This window comes from Rhinatrema bivittatum, chromosome 4 (genome assembly GCF_901001135.1).
Source record: "Rhinatrema bivittatum chromosome 4, aRhiBiv1.1, whole genome shotgun sequence".
In the NCBI taxonomy this organism is placed as follows: Eukaryota; Metazoa; Chordata; class Amphibia; order Gymnophiona; family Rhinatrematidae; genus Rhinatrema; species Rhinatrema bivittatum.
In genome coordinates this window covers 301,521,449-301,542,306 of record NC_042618.1, presented here as the reverse complement: position 1 = coordinate 301,542,306, position 20,858 = coordinate 301,521,449, and the positions used below count along the sequence as shown (strand labels likewise).

At 44.0% G+C, this 20,858-nt stretch overlaps 1 protein-coding gene across 3 annotated transcripts in view; it reads left to right on the top strand.

Annotated features, from left to right (window-relative positions):
• Window positions 1–20,858, top strand: part of MAP2K4 (mitogen-activated protein kinase kinase 4) — a 389,322-nt gene that overhangs the window by 127,877 nt on the left and 240,587 nt on the right. For all 3 annotated transcript variants that reach the window (XR_003856494.1, XM_029600229.1, XM_029600228.1), the window contains exon 4: window positions 12,106–12,280. Coding sequence is in view for 2 of the 3 variants with exons in the window: in XM_029600229.1 (XP_029456089.1) it covers window positions 12,106–12,280 (175 nt within the window). In the remaining variant the exon portion in view is untranslated. The remainder of the gene's footprint in view (window positions 1–12,105; window positions 12,281–20,858) is intronic.

Here is a 20,858-nt window from a genome sequence, read left to right as displayed (position 1 = left end):
GATTCGGAAGACCCGGGGCTTTTTAAAACAGTACTGCATGCATTTTGCTCTACAGCCTTCTCAGTTCCCTACAGCTTTTTCCAAGACTACTTACATCCTTTCTTATCTGGATGGAAGGGCCTTGTCTTGGGCGTCTACATTGTGGGAATGCAAGGATCCTATTTTGCAGGACATAGATGGATTTCTGGACGTATTTAAATCAGTTTTCGATGATCCTGCTCGAGTTACCGTTGCCGGTTCTGCTTTGGTGGATCTGAAGCAAGGCAACCGACCACTGGCTGATTTTGCGATAGAGTTTAAGACTCTTGCTACAGAACTCTGCTGGGACCCCAAATGCCTGAAGTCCCTCTTCTTCAGAGGCCTGGATACTCGTTTAAAAGACGAGTTGGCCGCTCGCGAAACACCTGACTAGCTGGACGAACTAGTGGCCTTGGCCACCCGAATCGATCACCGGCTTTGTGATAAGGTAAAAGAGCTCCAGCCTATTACAGGCCCTGGTCTGAGAGAGGCTAGTGCTAAACCTGCACCTCAGATGGTTCCGGTACTTCCTGCTGCCAGTGAAGATGAACCGATGCAACGTTGGTCGCGGACATTTGACTTCCAAAGAGAGAAGATTTCGGAAGAGGCATGGTCTTTACATATACTGTGGTCAGCCCGACCATGATGTCCCTACATGCCCAACTCGTCCAGGAAATGGACGGGCCTAAGTCTTACAGGAGGACTGTTCTTAGGCCTCACTACGCCCTCTCCTCCACTCTCTCTCCCAGTCTCCTTGATCTGCGGACAGTCTACGGTTCAAACTCTTGCCCTGGTGGATTCAGGGGCAGGAGGCAACTTTATTCTTCGTTTAATGGAACATCTGAGGATTCCCCTTGTCAGCTTGAAAGTTCTGCTACTTCTATCCTCCATCCATGGAGAGCCCTTACCGGGCGACGTGACTTGCCAAACTATACCAGTGACTCTCCGCACTGGAGCTCTCCATACGGAGTCAATTCCCTTCTTTGTGTTAGAGAAACGACTATATTCTCCAAACTTGATTACTGTAACTCACTCCTCCTAGGTTTACCTAAAAATTCTATCCATCCTTTACAAATACTTCATTTACTTCATTTAGATTGCAAAATATGTCTACAAGATGGGATTTATAATGGAAGTGATAAATGGTGTTATGGCATTATTGAAGTTAATATTTCTTTCCTATCTGTATTCATTTATAATTTTTGTATTATAAATGTTATATGCATAAATAAAAAAAAAAAAAAAAAAAAAAAATTCTATCCATTTATTTATTTATTTATTTATTTTTAATTTTTATATACCGAAGTTCTTGTAGGGACTACAAATCACTCCGGTTTACATAAAACAAAGAACTGCTCAACAGAGAGTGGAGCTTTACATGGAACCGTAGAACATATGGAACAGTATAAATGGATGACAATTAAACATAGTGAAAAATAAATAAAAATAATAGTTTAACTGGTAATAAATAAAGAATTATATTATTTACTATAAGCAGTATAACTGTTTAAAGTAGAAATAAATATTAACAATGCTAAATATATATAAGAAATAAAGTGAATTTTTGAACTCAAAGATAGTTGTCCAGTTACTTAGTACAGTGTCCAGTTACTTAGTACAGTGTCCATAAATAAAGGATACCTAGTAATTAGGAAGTCTATCCGTCTCTGTAAATTAAGCGTCCTTTACAAATACTACAAAATACAGCCGCCCGGATCCTCACCAACACACACAGAAATGAACACATAACGCCTGTATTAAAGGAACTACACTGGCTCCCAATTGCATCCTGCATTCAATACAAGACCCTTTCTCTCATTCACAAAGCACTGTACAATCCTGAGATGAACTGACATAACGACTCCCTTAGCTTCCGCCAAGCTACCAAACCCACTAGACAACAATACCTCGCCACCATTCAGACCCCCTCACACAAAATCACCAGCCTAGCCTCCACTAAAGCACGTGCGCTCTCGGTAGCCGGTCCTGCCCTTTGGAACACAATGCCAGTAGAGCTACGCCAGGAGGACTGCCAAAAAAACATTCAAACAAAAACTAAAGACTTGGCTGTTCACAAAAGCCTACACCTAACCCCAATTAGCATGCACTTCTGCCCAGTCACGCATCCGCCCCCAATAGCTCTCTTCCCGATCAATTCAGTCCTCCATAGCCTACTCAACCGAACCCTCCATATCCTTTTCTTATTTTTGCTATGGATATGCTTTCTTTCCTTCGGATATACTATCAGCAATTCATACCACACTTGGCTTTAGCATTCCACTTTTGTCACATATGCAACCTTTGTACTGTCCGTTATGTATATAATTCCACAGTTCAATGCATTTAATCCCTGTACATAGTTCTTCTGTATATAGTTCTCCTCTCTCCCCCAGTTGTCGTTTATAGTTGCCGTTTATGATGTCCATTCTACCCATGCCTGTTCTATGTAAAACGCCCTACATGCGTAAGTTTTTGTTATGCTGTGAACCGATGTGATATCTTGGATGAATGTCGGTATATAAAAACCAATAAATAAATAAATCAGGGATATCACATCGGCTTACAATAAACGAGAAACTACGCTTAAGTGGCATTTGACAGATAACAGGATAACAAGTACAATGCCAAGAACAATATATATGTCTATATGAATATATATATGGGGGGACAAACGTCTAAAGAAGATATAAGGGACCTATAAACACAGCACTAACATTATTTACAAGGTTGCTTATAATACACTAGGGGGAGATTTATCAATTAGTTGCTGTAGCGAATGTGGACTGAAGTTATAAGGTACAGAATAGAGCGTGGTATTGTGTAGTATAGAGAGAGGTATGGTACAGAGTATAGCTAAGAGATTAGGATGAGGGTGAAATTATTTAGAATGAAGTAATCTAAGGAAATATTTCTTTACTGGAGGTGGTGGAGACTTAGGACTGTATCTGAATTCAAGAAAGCATAGGACAAGCACAGGGGTTCTCTAAAAAAAATTGGTAGAGATTGTAGAATAGACATGGATGGGCAGACAAGATAGGGCACATGGTCTTTTTCTGCTGCCACGTTTATATATTTCTGTTTCTATAAATCAGAAATACAATCAACAGACGTCAACATGACTAAAGACATGGTCAGCACCATTAAATTGCCCTAAGGTTTCATGAAGGGGCATTCTTCTTTGTTGATGCCCCAAGGCATAGTACCTCACCTGCTAAACAGCTCTTATGTAGGTGAAGTGGACGATATTGATGTGCAAACAGATGTGCAGGTGAAGAAAAATACCTTAGGGAGCCAGAACCTCTTAGTCTTTATCACCAGTCTAAAAACAGAAGCCAGCATCTGGCTTAGAGGATTTGGGATAGCCCTTAGAACTGAGAAGTAGGCAATGCTTGTAACAGAGGGGGCATCGCTTCTCAGTCAATGTGCAAGAGGCATGCAGGTGAAGAAAAATGCTGGAGAGAGAGGAAAGAGGGAGTCCGAAATCGGGAAGTTACAAGTCCTCACTGCCAGTGCTGACAGTAGATGCCAGCAGCATTCTTAGCAGGCCTGTGAGACTGCCCTTATGACTGTGAAGTGGGTGGTGCTGCTGATGTCAGAGGGAGCATGACCCCTCAGCTCCAAAATACAAACAGGCATGAAAGTGAAGAAAAATGTCAAGTGCAGAGGGAGCCAAAACTCATGCAGCTCTCACCCCAGTGTTGACATTAGTAGCCAGCAGCTCTCCTGGCAAAACCTCAAATTGTATAGAAAATATTTTAAAATATTATCCTTTAATACTGTTCATTATTCAGTGTTGAGGCAGTTAGGTTGAAATTTCTCTCTAAAGGAGAATGGTCTTGTTCTCAAATTTTGAAATCATGTGGGTTGTAGAAGAGTATAATAGCAAAACGTTGAATGACATCTATTATAATCTCACTTTATTATAAGCCCATTAGAATAATTAGTTCTTTAATCTTCATTCTTGCTCATACAACTTCCTGTGAACTGTAAATGTAATAAAATAGATCAACCTGCTATTTTAAAACAAACTTAAAATTAAGTGCATCACAATCTGTAATTTCACTTAATAGTGATTTTCTCCAGGTTAACTGGTTTGTATATTAAATTGTTAGAAAAAATCCTAAAAGAGAAAATATTTTCAGTTTGAGTATGAAAGTAGTTTGCCTTTCACAGTTTACATGATTACAACCTGAATGATGTCACCTTTTTTTAAATTTGAAATTAAATATTTTGCCTATGTTCTAGACCAGTATTCTTGAGGCACTTCCAAGTGATCAGTGTTTCTCCATCAAAAAGCAGGGCTGAACTATCCATGACACACAGGTGATGTTATCAGACAGTGCCGAGCAGATCCATCTCTATTTCAGTAATTTTACTATTTTATTTTATTTATTTAAATTCTTTTTAAAATACCGATGCGGTTTACAATAGAACTAGGGGAAAAAACCACATTAACAACTATAGAGAAGACAAAGTTACAATAAACAGGGAGCATAAACTTGGGCGTTAGGAGAGAGGAAGAAGAAGCTCAAACGAATACAACTGGAGAGTAATATAGTTGAACAGTAATATAGTCGAACAGTAGATTAAGTAGTGGTACATATATAGTTAAACATAGTTGCTTGATTCAGTGGGTAATTTATCATAAGCAGTTACTAGGATAACATTTCCTGTGGGTAAAGAAGCATAACATTTCCTGTGGGTAAAGGAGCAGAGGAGGTAACCGAGAGGGTGAGGGGAGGGCAGGGACCGGAGCGAGGAGTGACGAGGTGATGGGGAAGCTGATAGGAAGGTGGGGGGATGGGTGAGAGAGTCAGTACTGGTTGATATGAGGCTCCTTCAGCGGTATGCTTGAGTGAACAGCCAGGTTTTCAGTTTCTTTCTGAAGGAAAGATGGCATTGTTCCTGGCGTAGATCCGGGGGTAGTGAATTCCAATGGAGCGGTCCCGCTGTCGATAGTGCTAGTTTATGAATGGAGTTGTGAACCGAGGATTTGATTGGGGGAGCCTGGAGAGAACCTTTGTATGCGGATCTAATCAGCCTTGCGGAAGCATGTAGTTCGAGAGGAATGGAGAGTTGGAGTGTGGATTGCTGGTAGACAGATTTGTGGATGATGGTAAGAGTCTTGAAGAGTATTCTATATTGGATGGGTAGCCAGTGTAGGATTTTTAGGATTGGTGTGATGTGGTCCTTACGACGTGTATTTGTAAGGATCCTGGCCGCTGAGCATGCACTGCCTTTGAGGTCCCTCAATTTTTTTTTTTTTTAATCTGAGCTTCCACATGCACAATATACCCTCTCTTTCCCTCTTATATACCTTTTTCATTTTTCTGAAAATCCTTACTTAACTAATTTGCTTCAGTGTTGACTCGCTGCTTTGGCATCCCCTCCATAGCACTATGGCCAAAACCAAAAAACACAGGACAGATAGGCATACGGACAAGGCAGAGCAAAACCAAATCCAGGACGCTTAAACTATTTTCTGTGAACTGAAAATATAATTAAAAAATGACCAACCTGCTACTACACAAAAAGAGAAAACCAACAGTCTATCCCCAAGAAGGCCACTTTCAGTGGCTTTAAGAACTGTCTTTGGCCACAAAATGTACATCACTGGACACTATTTTTTTACTGATACTTCGGTGCCGACATAACTAACTTATGATCTTGGTCGAATGTCACTGAGGTCCCAGAGGAACAAGGCTTGGAAGATGGAGGAATTTCACAGGTTGGTCAAAAGTCCAGGAATGAAGGCCTTCTCAGATTCCTTCCATCCAGAGTCAAGCAGGAGCTCTTCAGGCAAAACTCCCCCCAAAATTCAGCACTGAGTTCCGAATCCACTGTAGTTTAGGAGTTGAGCAAGATGCAGAAATGTCAAGAGTAGGGGCCTGCAAGCGCCTTGACACACTAGGGCAATGCCCCTTTCTCACGGTGCCAGTTAGTGCAGAAGAAAAAGAAATGTCACATCTTAAAGCCAGTGATATGGTCAGTGTCGAGGCAGGCTCCATTGATGCATCACCAGACCTCTGCGCAATCTGTGCAGGAAGACTTGGAGGAGACTTCTTACAGTTATCTTCCATGCTGGTGCCCTTGTCTCCATCTCACCTCTTTGGTCCTGAACCTGGGCCTTCTGGAGCTGCTTCCCTTTAGTCGGCCTGTGAGCTTGTAGAAACTCTGGATCTCATATGCTCCATTGTGCCTCTCCTCTCCATGTGGCTAACAGTGCAGTTAATCTGGGAAGGGGCTCTGTCATGGAGTCCACTGTGTGCTTCTCAAAAGGGTGATCCTGTACTGGTTTCAGAAGAGGATGTTTTCCCCACCTCTGGGCCAAGGGCACAAATGCCCATAGATTAAGTGGCTAAATTGGTGCAGATTAATTACCTTGTGAATATTCATTGACAAGAAGGGTATAATGTGAGGACCTGTGTAGAGGGCTTGCTTTCTGTCAGCAGGGGCTGTCAGTGGGCCAAGTTTCCTGCTGCTCGGGTCCTGCTAGCAGCCATGTTCTCTGCACTGCCATAGCCTTAAAAGTCTGTCTGTCTCACAATTCCTCGCCTCAGCTTGGAGTTAACCATGGCCTTGTTTTTTGGCCCTCTGTTGCCTTAGTCTTGTATTTGGCCTTCTTGCTCTAGCCTTTGTAATTGGCCTTCTGTTTAGCCAGTTTAGCGATGTTCTTGCTCTGTGTTTTTCATGTTTTGTTTGTCTGTCTTTGTTTGTCCCCAGTTTGTGTGGCCCTCTGGGTTTGGTTTTGGTCTGCCTTGCTGTTCTCCTGTCTGTCCTATGTTTCTTGGTTTTGGTCCTAGTATTATGGCCCTCTGTTTCTGTTTGTTCTTGCCTTATTCTTGTGTTTTGTCTTGCGGTGCATTCTCCTGTCCTATTTGTTGGTACCCTTCTTTTCTTGGTTTTCTGCAGCTCAGTCCTGTTCTAATGGGTGCCTTCTGACCCTCTTTGAATGCACCTTCTGCTGAGTCCTGCCAACCATCAGAACCTGAAAGGAGGAGGTGGCCAATTCAGGCAAAACACATTAACGCTTGTCCAGCCCTATTCCTGTATAAGCAAGCTGATCCTGGATCCAGCCTTGCTCCTACTGGCACCCCAATCCGTGAGACATCGTATTTGTTCCCACAAGGGGGGTGGGGGGAGTACTATGCTGCCTCACCATGAAAGCTCTCATTAGAACTGCCAGTGGTGATTTCCTGTCTTTGCCAACCATCCCTCCCTGCGGAGGAATCTAGCCATTCCAAAGATGTAACCTGGGACACCACCATCTGGATTAGGCCCTGGGAGTATTCCTTTCTGAGACAACCAAAGACCCTGCCTTGATCCACCCTTGCCTTCATCATAGGCTAGTGTCCCTCCACCTCAGTACTCTGAGGAAGGGTCTACAGAGATTCTCTCAGACTCTTTGTGACACACTGGAGCATTCATCTCCGCTAGAAGACTTACTATATTCTAAATTCCTGGATAAATTGGGTAAGGTGAGTGGAATTAAATGTCCATAGAGACAAGGATCCCCACACAGAGATCTTTGAGATACTGTAGATTTTGAAAACTCCTGCTGAAATAGCAACAATACCAATTCACTCAATCCTGTGGGATAATCCAGCCTTCGGCCTCCCAGTTGCCAGAAAACTCGACCTTAAATATAGGATCCAGCAATCTCCAGGCCATGCTGTGGTTCAACTGCCATACCAGTCCATGGTTGGGAGCCAGAGCTGAAACAGGTAAAAAATCAAGGATTTTCACCAACACTCACCCCACCCTCTGCCCCATAAGGATCCTAGATTGATGGACAACTTTGGCAAAAATGTCTTCCAGGCTGCAATATTCAACACCATTTTTGCTTCCCACCAACTTTATATGGTACAATGTTTTTGTGGCTGCATCGATTAAATTAGTGTCATAAGTCAGGAGTGCTATCAGCAGGCTCATCTGGATGTAGAGTGTGAGCATCATCTCTTCTAGTCAGGGTATGAATCGTTCAACACCATAGCACGATCTGCTACTGCAGTATTTGGAGCACTCTAGATGGCTTGGCTGAGAGCTAATAACCTCCTCACACAGGTTCATGAAAAACTGACTGCTCTGTGTTCCTAGGACAATCTCTCTGGGGACAGGGTGAGAGAAATCATCACCCAGATCAAGAAGCAGCATGTGGCCATTCAATACTTATCAGTGGAAGAGGAGCAGCCTTCTTCATCTAGATGTTCTTTCTTCTCTTATAACTATCCCTTCTTCCAGGGATGTTTTTTCTGCCAATTCCAGCAGTATTGATCCCCTCCTGAGCTGCAGCAGCTTCCAGCTTGTGACCTTCAAGGTGAGAGATGTCCACCTAAGGTGTCACAGAAGGCCCAGCCCAAGACTGGTCAGAGTTTTTCTTGATCCTCAGACCTTGAACCCTCTGGTAGGGAGACTAATTCACCTGTTCCTTGAAGAGTGGTGGAAGATCACCAAGGAACGTTTGGTCCTCAAAATTGTAGAATATGGGTACTGTTTGCACTTCTCCCATCTCCCTAGGCTACATCAATGCTTAACCTTCACTCCAGATCCTTCTCAAGGTGGAGCCGCTTCTCAACTAGAGGGCAATAGAACCTATCCCTTCCACCAAAGACCATGGCAAGGGGTTCTTCTCTCTCTATTTCCTTATCCCCAAGAAGTCATTGGGATTGATATTGATCATGGATTTGCAAAGTCTAAACAAGAACATATTATGGGAGAAGTTCAAACTGACCTCCCTCTACATCATCCTGCCCTTCATCCAGGCAGGAGACTGAATGTGCACCCTGAATCTGAAAGATGCATATGCTCACAATACCCATCCATCAGTCTTATTGGAAATACCTCAAGTTCATGGTGGATTCTTTTCATTACCAATAAAAAAAATTCTTTCATTTGGGCTCTTGACGGCCCCAAAGATTTTCATGGAAGAACTAGCGGTAGTAGTGGCATTCCTTCAACACCAGGAAATGTCTCCTCTATGAGGAAAGGCTAAAGAGGTTAAGGCTGTTCAGCTTAAGAAAAGATAACTGAGAGGGTTATGTTAAAAGTCTATGAAATCATGAGTGGACTAGAATGGGTAAATTTGAATCTGTTATTTCCTCGTTAAAAAAAAAATAGTCTAGAAGACACTCCATGAAGTTAATAAATTGCGCATTTAAAAAAAATCACACATAATTAAGTTGTGTAATTTATTGCTAGAAGATGTGGTAAAGCAGTTAGAGTAGCTGGGTTTAAAAATTCCTGGAGGAGAAAGCCATAAACTGTTATTAACTAGGTAGACTTGGAGAAAGCCACTATTTTTATCTTTGGATGTTAGCAGAATGGGATCTACCTACTGTTTAGGATCTTGCCATGTACTTGTGATCTGGATTAGCCACTGTTGGAAACGGTGGACCCTTGGTCTGACCCAGTATGGCAATTCTTATGTTACCTGGATGGTGACTGGAACATCTCAGGCAGGAGTATTAGACTCCCAGCAGAAGACAGGCTCTTTCTGTTGCTAGGGTTTGTGATCAGCTTCGCCAAGTCAAACCTTGTTCCTACCCAGTGAATCATGTTCATTTCCAGACAAGTGTGGTTCAGTTACCTTTGCAGATTGTCTATCCACCGATCCCTTTGGGATCCGATCTGCCCTGCTAACTTGGAGAAGGACATATATTTCATCTGAACCTCAGGATGATGACATGGATGTTGTGTGCTCAGTAGTCTCCTTGTGTCATTATCTAAAAAGGTTTAGGACATTGAGGTTTTGGCCAGGATGCCATCTACAGACGAGCATACAGTTTCTAATGGAAATGCTTTTCTTCTTGGTATCAGACAGGCTCCCTGAACCTCTTAGCCTGTGCTTGAAAAGATGTTTCAATACTTGTTCTTCCTCTCCTCTTTGGAGATCAGTATGTCGTCTGTCAAAGTACATCTCAGTGGATAGAAAGCCAATTTCCATCTATCCTCAGGTATTTAAGTTCATGAAGGGTTTATGGCATATGAGACCTCAGTTACAAAGCAACTGGTTTCATGGGATCCTGGTATCATCTTGGCACAACCGATGACTCCAATGGCTCTGAGGGAGGCTTCAACTTCCTTAAAGTTTCTTACCTAGAAAGTCGTCATCACTTCAGCTAGAAGAGACAGCAAGTTGCAAACATTGGTTCATTACTCTCAATATTTGCAATTTTTCCATATCAGATGGTGCTCTGTACTCATCCCAACTTTCAAGCAAAAGTGGTTTTGGCATTTCATTTGAATCAAGCCATTGTTTTGGCCACGTTCTTTCCAAACCCTCATGCACATAAACTGGAGGAAGGCCCTCTGTTCACTGAACTGTAAAAGGGCTTTGGCCTATTATCTCAAGAGAACTCAATCATATTGTCAGGCTTCTCAATTTTTTGTTTTTCAACCCTAACAGACTGGGAATAACTGTTGCTGAGTGCACATTGTCCAACTGGCTGTCCATACTGTATCATACATTGCTGAGCTCTGGCTGTCTTTCAAAACATAGACTCTGTCAAGACTCATCCCGTAAGATCTATGGCTACTTCAGTGGCTCACCTAAGAACCATGTCTGTTGAAGCCATCAGCAAAGTTGCAACTTGGTTGTCAGTACACACCTTCATGTCCCATTATTGTCTGGACTCTCCATCGGGCGGGGGGGGGGGAGGAGTTGTGTTGCTTTTTCAGTAAGTGCTCTTCTGTAGTCCTCTGCTTGGGACTCCCTGCGTAATTCAGCACTGCTTGTCAATGGAGAAAGCAAATTTACTTACCATAAAAAATAAGGTTCTCCGTAGACAGCAGGATGAATTAGCTATGCTTAATATCTGCCCTATTCCTTGAAGAATTGCCTACCTAGCTACAGCTAAGCTCTACAATTGACTGAAGGGCTCACAAGGCAGCACACGACTTCCCACAGATGCTCAGTAGTAAAAACTCTACTGAGAGTGAGAAGTCTGTTTGGTACTGTCTTATGACGTCACCCATGTGTCATGGTTAAATTCATTCCGCTGTCTATGGAAAACACCATTTATAGTAAGCAAAATTGCTTTATCTCAAATGAGCTGTTCAGTATCATAGAAACTAAAAAAAAAAAAAAAAAAATCCCTCACCTTGACACACAGACATTTATTTAATGTTGGAAACTATTTATTTGGCTCACATTTCTTTGCTTCTGTATTTGCTATATTTATTTAAGTGTTAAACAGTCACTTATCAGAGCTTTATTATTTCTTAATACATAACCATTCAATCGTCTTATGAACATGATGGAAATGCATCATGTCAGCTGAAGTAATATGTCATGTAGTTGTGACTCTGTGTTTGAAGCAAAGCTTGAGAACTGAAATCTTGGCAGCAGTTCACAATGACTGAATTTAAAAAAAATATATGATTTTAATGTTTTCCACCTTCTTTTGCCTGGCCAAGGTAGTATGATGCTACAGTTCCTCAGAGTCTAGCAACTTATTAGCAAGAATATTACAGACGATATCAAAGATATGCTGGATTCAGTTGATCCATGCAGTGTCAGTAATGCAGTTTGACATTCTGTCAATATTTATTATTCAAATCCAGAGTCTCATAATATGTAAGATGCTCCTTTCATCCTGGCAGTTTCCAGAGGTGCAGGTGCTTTACTTGATCATGTTACTTCTCAGGAGGCTCCATTTAGATAACGTTATGCCTCAAAACATGCATGACAAATGGAATTGAGGCGTGAATACATGCCTTGTCATGTCTTATTGCTAGAGCACAGCTGTAGAAGGGGTAAAATTGCAAAAGATTTGCCTTAAAGGGAAACCGTTTATGAAGCAGATTTAATTAAAGCAAAATGCTGCCCTTCATATTCCCCCAGAATGCTACTCTTCTTTAATTCACAATGTCTTTTCTTACGTTTTCTCTTTTCTGAAATGCCCACTCCTACAATTGCAACTCCTCAGCTCTTCCCTCTCCTCCCAAAAGATCATTCTTCCTCACCTTCATCAGTGAGAAAGCCATAGCCTTTAAGTGTTAATGCAAATGGTGAAAAATAGTACTGGGAATAACTGCTTCTTTTTTGTTCTCTCTCTCGCTCTCTGTCTCTCTTGTTTTCTTAAACAGAGAGAGGCTGCGAACACATAGCATTGAATCATCAGGAAAGTTAAAGCTCTCCCCGGAACAGCACTGGGATTTCACTGCTGAGGACCTGAAGGATCTTGGGGAGATTGGACGAGGCGCTTATGGTTCTGTCAACAATATGATCCATAAACCCAGCGGGCAAATTATGGCAGTCAAAGTAGGTGTTGAGTAGGACTGCACTTGTGATTGGTTCTGATGCAATAGAGAGTCTATTTGTAAGAAGGTAGCAATACTACTTGGTTGTTATGTACTCAAAATTAGGCCTTGCAAAAAACATGTTTCAAAGCATTAGTAACATAGTAAATGATGGCAGAAAAAGACCAAATTGGTCCAGCCAGTCTGCCCAGCTGAGAGTCCTACACTTTGGAAATAAGCATATAAATTCCAATACTCAACCCAACACCAGCTTCTCACCCACGCATGTCTTTTACCTAATCTTTCAATCCTTTTCCTACCACTGTCTACTGCATCAGTCCCAAGCATACCCAGAATCTCCTCTACTAGTATGAATTTCATACCTTGTTCTTTTCCTCTATAATTCTTAAAAGATCAGCACTAAATACACCACCTAGATCCCCCTTCCATGTCTTATTTCTAAGTTTTCTAATAATCCACACAGCTACAAAGGCTAATGAAGCCACTATTCAAAACATTTGGCCTCTCAATGCTCATTGACATTTAGTTTTAACTATGGTCCTTCCATGCAGGTTACTCCAGAAGCCTAATGCTGTCTAGGCACTGTTTGGGTCGTAACTACTGCTCTCTGCAAGCTATTACAGTCCTTTCTTGGAAACCACTGCTGTTAAAAATTATGATACTCGATAAAGAATCAACAAAGATGTCCACAGATGCAATTGTGCAACATTGTAAGATCTAAAAAGGTTCCCTACAAAATAGACTGAAACATGATCTATTGTATTTAATTATTTATTTAACAAATGTATATGCCACCTACATCCACAGCTCTAGGCGGCAAACAATATAAAAATGTTCATAAATAAAGTACATATACTTGATCTAGAATTCTTTAGTACAAGAACCTGTTGTATAATATGAATTTCCTAGCGTGTAGCCAGATGGACTCAGGACCAATGGGTATTGTGCTCTCCTGATAGTAGATGGGAGATGGAGTCAGATTTCAGCATGCTTAGCTCTTCAGTATTTCTCCGTCTCCCATAGCAGATGCGGACACTATCCAAAAGAATAGTGTAAAATTTACAAAAAAAAGAATTTACCTTTAAGAAGAGAACACCGCTTCTCCTGCGGTGAAACCTAGCGGTCCCTCCCCCAGTCGAGACTTCCTGAGGTCAATTCGATATCCCTCAGAGGTGAGCTTTAGTCCGTCTGCCGATTCCCGGCGTGGACTTTGCCCCCAGAGTGGCTGAAAGGCAGTGGGTGCAGATTTGAGCGCGGCGGTGAAGGTTTTTCCCTCTCCCCTCACAGCTGGAGACTGCCCGGCATGTGACCGGTAAGCGCCAAGACCAGGTAAGGTAGAAACCTTTTCTTCTAAGTCTCCGGTCTCCAAGGCTTGAACAGCTGTACTGACCTTCCTCCGAGGTTTAAATCGGGTTGAGCAGCCTTCCTCTGGCTAGGCCCCGATCTGGTCGAGGGTCCACACACGTGGAGACCCTACGGGGGGATCTCCATCTTGTTGCCGGGGTCGTTGGCACCATCTTCCTCTCTCGCCGTCGGTACATGCCGAGCAGGCCACAGGCCCGAGGCGCCTAACTTCAGTTGTGCGTGCGGCCTAGTTGTGCGCGCCACAGCGGCGCGCACAACTAGGCCGCACGCACAACTGTGCATAACTGTGCCACGCGCACAAAATCCGCCACCTGCACACATAACTTGTGCATACATACTGCACATAACTTCTGCGCTCCCAACGCGCACAACTAAGAGCATCCGCGCGCATAACACTCGCACGGACTAATTTTTAAGCCCTACACGCGCACAATCAATGGCACCACCATCCAAGAAGGCCAAATGACCCTTCCTTTGCCTAGCCTGCCACTTGAGAGCTGCGCAGCCTGAATTAGAATCCCTTCTCTGCCAGCAGTGCGAACAGAACCAGAGAGAGCCCAATCAAGACCTCCCAGAGCCAGGAGTGGGATCCAGAACCACTGATGATGGCACCCCGGACCTAACTATGTCCAACTTGGCGCCCCCACAGGAAAGTTCCTCCGGGGCTACCACTACAATCCCTCCTGGCATCAACATGGACCCAGGAACCTTCTCCTGGGTGGAATTTTTGTAAGGGCTGCAAACCTTTGTCCAGGCACAACCAGCCCCGGCTGCCCACTTGCTTCAAACTCTGCTGGAAGCACAAGCACTTCCCAGCACCTCCCGAGGCTGTAGAGACATGCCTCTCCTATCCAAGATCATCCCAGATGGGGAGCCAGACACCTCAGAGGAGGAAACAGACTCCCTGGAAGAAGGGGAAATCCCCCCAGGGATGGAGCCGTACCGGACCATGCTCCGATTCTTCCACAAAGACGAACTACCAGCCCTCGTGTCCCAAACTATGAAGACACTGGGTCTCCCAGGCACGGACCCTACATTGGAACCTAAAAAGAATCCCATGTTGGTGTACCTCCGTTAAAGCCTCATGCTATTTTCCTATATTGGAGCCCATCAAGAAACTGACCTGGAATGGAATGCTGCAGAGGCCAGTTTTAAAGGGGGATGGGTACTAGAAGCCCTATACCCGCTGGAACCCACGGCCAAGGAACTTTCTATGCTTCCCTAAATTGAATGCTGTGATCTGCGGTGTCTCAAAACGCACCACAATCCCTGTGGAGGGAGGAGCGGCACTGAAGGGCGCCCAAGACAGAAGGCTGGAAGCCATCCTTAAGCATTCCTTTGTCTCAGCAATGACGCTACAAATTGCCTCCTGCTGCGCCTTGGTGGCACGTTCCTGTTTGATCCTCTCCAGAGACACTACCACGCCCTGAGAAGTGAAAGAACCTGTGACCTTCTTCTTCACCGATGCTACCGCTGACATCGTGCGCACATCATCCAGGGGTGTCACCGCCGCAGTGGCGGCCAGAAGACATTTATGGCTCCAAAACTGGTTGGCTGATGCATCTTCCAAGGCGAATCTCACAAAAATGCCTTTTACAGGATCCCTCCTGTTCGAAAGTGAACTGGAGAAGTTAGCCATCAAATGGGGCGAATCCCCAGTACCCCGATTACCTGAAGACAGGAACAAAAGAACAGATCAGCACTCCTCCCCCCGAAGAACCAAGGGTAGAGGATTGCAGCATTTTAAACCTTACAGGAGCACACAGTCCCAAACACCTCGTAATTCAGGATGGTTTCAGTCCTTTCAGAACAAGCACATTAAGAGAGGAGCAAGCTCAGGGGCAGGCTCCGGCTGTGCCCCACAATGAGAAGACTCAGACTCTTCCACAGGAAGAAGACATAGGGGGCAGACTTACCCTCTTCTACCAAAGATGGGTCGAAGTAACATAGAACAAGTGTGTCCTAACTATCATTCGAGAGGGGTACGCCCTGGAATTCCAAAGCATCCCCCCAGACAAATTTGAGATCACGTGCCACTCCAAGAGACTAACAGTGGAAACGACGCTAGCAAGACTACTCAGCCTGAAGGCAATAACTCCGGTGCCTATGTCTCAACAAAATACTGGTCACTATTTCATCTATTTTATCGTTCCCAAGAAAGAAGGAACATTCCGACCCATCCTGGACCTCAAGGCCATCAACCGTTACCTGAAGGTACCACACTTCCGCATGGAAACCCTACACTCAGTTATAATGGCAGTGCAACCTGGAGAATTCTTAACCTCCCTGAACCTATCCGAAGCCTATCTATCTATCTACCTTTATATACCGATGTTTCATGAGAACACATCACACCGGTTTACATTAGTTAACAAATATTCATTTAAAAATATTTGCATTTCCAAAATTAAAATGAAAGAAGTAAATACAGAGTTTCATAATAAACTAATAAAAACAAAATAGTAGAATTACTAAAAAATGTAATTAGTTAAAGATGCAGAAAAGAAAGAGCAGAGATAATATACATAACTAACTATATATAATAAAGGGGGTATATAATCATTTAGTTAAGACTCTTGGAAGGCTTGTTCGAATAGCCTTCACATCTCGGTCCATCAGGTCCACCAATGCTTCCTGTGCTTTGCGATACTGGGCAATCATTACCAATTAAGAGTGCTACCCTTCGGACTAGCCACCGCTCCAAGAACCTTCACCAAAATTATGGTGGTAGTAGCGGCTGCACTGAGGAAAGGAGGAGTTCTGGTACATGCTTACTTGGACGATTGACTGATCAGAGCAAAGTCTCCAGAAGGGAGTCGCCACGCGACCACCAGTGTCAAGAACTCAGGTGGGTCGTGAACACAGCCAAGAGCTGCCTACAGCCCTCCCAGTCACTAGAATACCTGGGAGTCTGGTTAAATACCAAGCTGGACAAGGTCTACCTTCCCCCTCCAAGGAGAAGGAAACTGATGGGTCAATTACGAAACATGTTGAACTCTGTTCGCCCCAAGGTATGGGACTACCTTCAAGTCCTTGGCCTCATGACCTCAACTCTGGACGTTGTTCCGTGGGCAAGGGCCCATATGCGACAACTACAACGCTTCCTATTGTCACGATGGATTCCAGTGTCCCAGAACTACTCAATTCGCCTCCAGCTACCGACAGAGGTTCGGCATCAGCTTCAATGGTGGCTACAAGAAGAACACCTAAGCAGAGTCGTAAACCTATCTGCACTGAAGTGGATCTTGCTCACTACGGACGCGAGTCTGCAAGGGTAGGAAGCCCACTTTCAGGAACTAACAGCCCAGGGACAATGGAACAAAGAAGATTCGAAATGGAACATAAACCGCCTGGAAGCTCAAGCGGTCAGGCTAGCCTGCCTGCGATTCAGCCACAGACTCCGAGGTGAGTCTGTCCGAGTCATGTCGGACTACGCCACAACCGTGGCCTACATCAGCCGCCAGGGAAGAACCAGGAGCCAGCAGGTGTCTCTGGAAATAGACCCTCTCATGGAGTGGGCAGAAACAAACCTGCAAGGGATTTCGGTCTCCCATATCACGTGAAAAGACATCTCAGCGGGTTATCTCAGAAGAGAGAGCCTAGACCCAGGGAAATGGTCACTGGCGGACACAGCCTTCCAGATAGTGAGTCGATGGGATCCCCCAGCCATGGACCTCCTAGAAACTCGTCACAATGCCCAACTCCCCAGATTCTTCAGCCACAGACGAGAACCACAGTCTCAAGGAATCGATGCTCTCGTCCAGAACTGGCCAGAGGAAGACCACCTGTATGCCTTCCCTCCCTGGCTGCTACTGGGTAGGGTTATTCACAAAACAGAGCTCCACAAGGGACTAGTCCTACTAGTCGCCCCGGATTGGCCAAGAAGGCCATGGTACACGGACATGCGAAGACTATTGGCGGGGAATCCTCTGCGTCTACCGCCATGCAAGGATCCTCTTCAGCAGGGACCGATCTCCCATGAAGACCCGGCTCAATGCTCTCTTATGGTATAGCCCTTGAGAGGACTAACCTAAAGAAGCGCAGCTACTGAAAAGCCATGATTGACACCCTTCTCCGAGCACGCAAGTTTTCCACATCTATGTCTTACATACGGATCTGGAGAGTATTTGAAGCCTGGTGTGAAGACTGCGCCCTCCTTCCGAGGACAGCCAAGATTCCCACGATCCTAGAATTCCTACAGGATGGCATGCAGAAGGGGTTGTCTCTCAACTCCCTCAAGGTTCAAGTCGCTGCACTGGCCTTTTTCAGGTCCAAAGTGGACGGCATCAGACTATCAACTCATCCTGATGTGTGTCGCTTCCTGAAAGGAGTTAAACAACTCCGGCCACCTCTAAAGTGGCTGGTGCCTCTATGGAACCTCAACCTAGTACTAGACTTCCTAGCAGGGGAGTCCTTCAGACCAACATGCGGCCTGTCCCTATGCCTCCTGACCTTAAAGACTACATTCTTGATGGCAATATGCTCAGCTTGGCGCATCTCCGAACCTCAAGCATTATCCTGTAGAGAACCGTTCCTCAGGTTCACTCCAGGCACCATACAGCTGCATACGGTACCATCCTTCCTTCCGAAAGTGGTTTCCCTGTTCCATATGAACCAGACCATATCCTTACCATCATCAGATGAACATAGATTCGGAAGACTCACGCCTCCTTTGCCACCTGAATGTCGGCAGAATCCTAGACCGATATCTCGAGATCGGAATCCTTGCGCAAAGCTGATCACCTTTTCATTCTTCACAGCAGGAAGAAACAAGGGGAAGTGACATCACAGGCGACCATAGCCCGCTGGATAATAGAAGCCAATAATGCTGCCTACATAGAGGCAGGAAAACCACTACTTTTACAGGTCAAGGCGCATTCTACAAGGGCTCAGGCAGTCTCCTGAGCTGAAACCAGGCTGCTTTCACCAGCTGAGATCTATCGGGCGGCGACATGGTCCTCCCTACACACCTTCTCCAAATTCTACCGCCTGGATGTCCAGGCCAGGGAGGATACAGCCTTCGCAAGGGCAGCACTAAGTGGGCCACGGGCAGTCTCGCAGCCGGTAGGGGAGTAGCTTTTGTACATCCCATTGGTCCTGAGTCCATCTGGCTACATGCTAGGAAATGGAGAAATTTCTTACCTGATTTCGTTTTCCTTAGTGTAGACAGATGGGCTCTGCATCCTGCCCAAGGCTGCTCCAGAAATAGAGAACCTCAGATATCAATCTCGAGACTGTACAGGTAAGCCTTGGCCTACCTTTATGTTAAAGGTAGGCCAAGGCTTAGCTAAAGGACAAGTAAACTTTCAGAAAGTGTCTTGCCCTACCTAGCTTGACCTAGGTATAAACTGTTTCATTTTGGGATTATAAGTGCTGTGGGATCTTTTACATTTACTAGCTAGAGGACCAGTTCCAGAAGAGTCCAGGTATAGCCAGTTTGGGTGTGGCTCACTCAGTGGCTAGAGGTAGCTAACTTGTGAGCCAGCAGAAACAATACAGACTGTGCACAGCCCAGGAGAGGGGCCAACTGTTTCAGTGCAGATAAGATACTAGTTTTTGGAAATACTGCTCTGTGTTTCATAATCCCTTTTTATTCTAGTATTGTATATTAATCTGTGGTTCCTTGCTATTGGTTTGCTTCTGTGTAGAAAACTGCTCTGTGATTTCAAATCCCTTTCTATTCCAGTACTGTATACTAATCTGTTTGGTTTCTTGATTATACTGTATACTAATCTGTTTGGTTTCTTGATATTAGATTATTGTAAAATTCAAAAAACCCCCACACAAAATAAATAAATAAATAAATTCCCAGTATCTCTCTAATTATATAGCTGTCATTATAATCTGTTTCTGTGGGATCATTGACTAGCTAAAGGACAAGTAAACTTTCAGAAAGTGTCTTGCCCTACCCAGCTTGACCTAGGTATAAACTGTTTAACTCCCACCCACCCCTAGGTTTGTATTTCTAATGTAGTCATCCTAACTTCATAATAGGCAACCAGATAAATTAGTAAATTGATTATTCCTTAGGTGTACCAATCAAATAACTTACCTAAATGAGTGCTATTCAATGCAACTGCTGTGGAGCCTTTATATTGAGGGTAATCATATGGAAACTTAAGGCTTGCCCCTTTTGTTCAAAACTCTCTACCTTGGAAAAGGAGCTGGATGACTTTAAAGCTGAATTAGCTTCAATAAAGAGAGTCTCAGCCACGGTACATTATTCAGGAAATAATTTCCACTTACCACTGAATAACCAAAACTCAAGAAAAAAGAGATTTACTGTGGGCTCAGGTAGGATAAGACCTGTAACCCACAGACACCCATTACTGAAAGCTGTGCAGCCCACAACTCTATGCAGCCCACAACTCTATCCCCCCACTCACACAGGCCATTAAGGAACTTAAAAAGTATTACAGTGGGCTCTGGTAGAATAAGACCTGTGTTCCGTAGACACACACTGTATCAAGTGCAACAAGTACAAAATGCCGTATTGAATTCTGAAGAAGTCCTTGAGAAAAAGATTGAAATGTTATCGGAAAAGAGAGAAAAAACCCAATGCATACAGAAATTCCAGATCAGAAACCAAAGGAAAAAGCTCACAGTGATGGATGACTCTGTCATCAGAGGCATTAATCTCTTCCCTTGCACAAATGCAAAGAGAAAAGTGGATAACAAAACTCAACTAAATAGGTCACAAAAGGAGTCCAGGAACAGCAGTAACCTGAACACAGAAAGCTGGAAAGCTATGAGCACAAATGCTCGTAGTTTGGGTAATAAAATCCAAGTTCTGCAAGCCCTAATGGTGGAGGCGGACTTGGACGTTGTTGCTGTCACGGAAACGTGGTTTACGGAATCTCATGACTGGGATACGCCAATACCAGGCTATAACTTGTTAAGGAAGGACAGAGAGGATAGGAAAGGGGGAGGAGTGGCTCTTTATGTCAGAAACAATATCCACCAACAACAATAAGCACAATGTTTCCTGAGGGATATAAATTGAATATCAAAAAAACCGGATATCACCTCACTACAATATTTTGGAACAATTATTGTGAACTTTATGCTGAGAAAAAATCTCTAGAACCATTCTAATGAGTACAATATAAATATATATTATCCACCATCACAGTGGAAAAATTTATGGGAAGGGTGAGGAAGGTTTCATACAACTTTGTAACATCGCATCCAGCGACGTATAATGGTTTTAATCA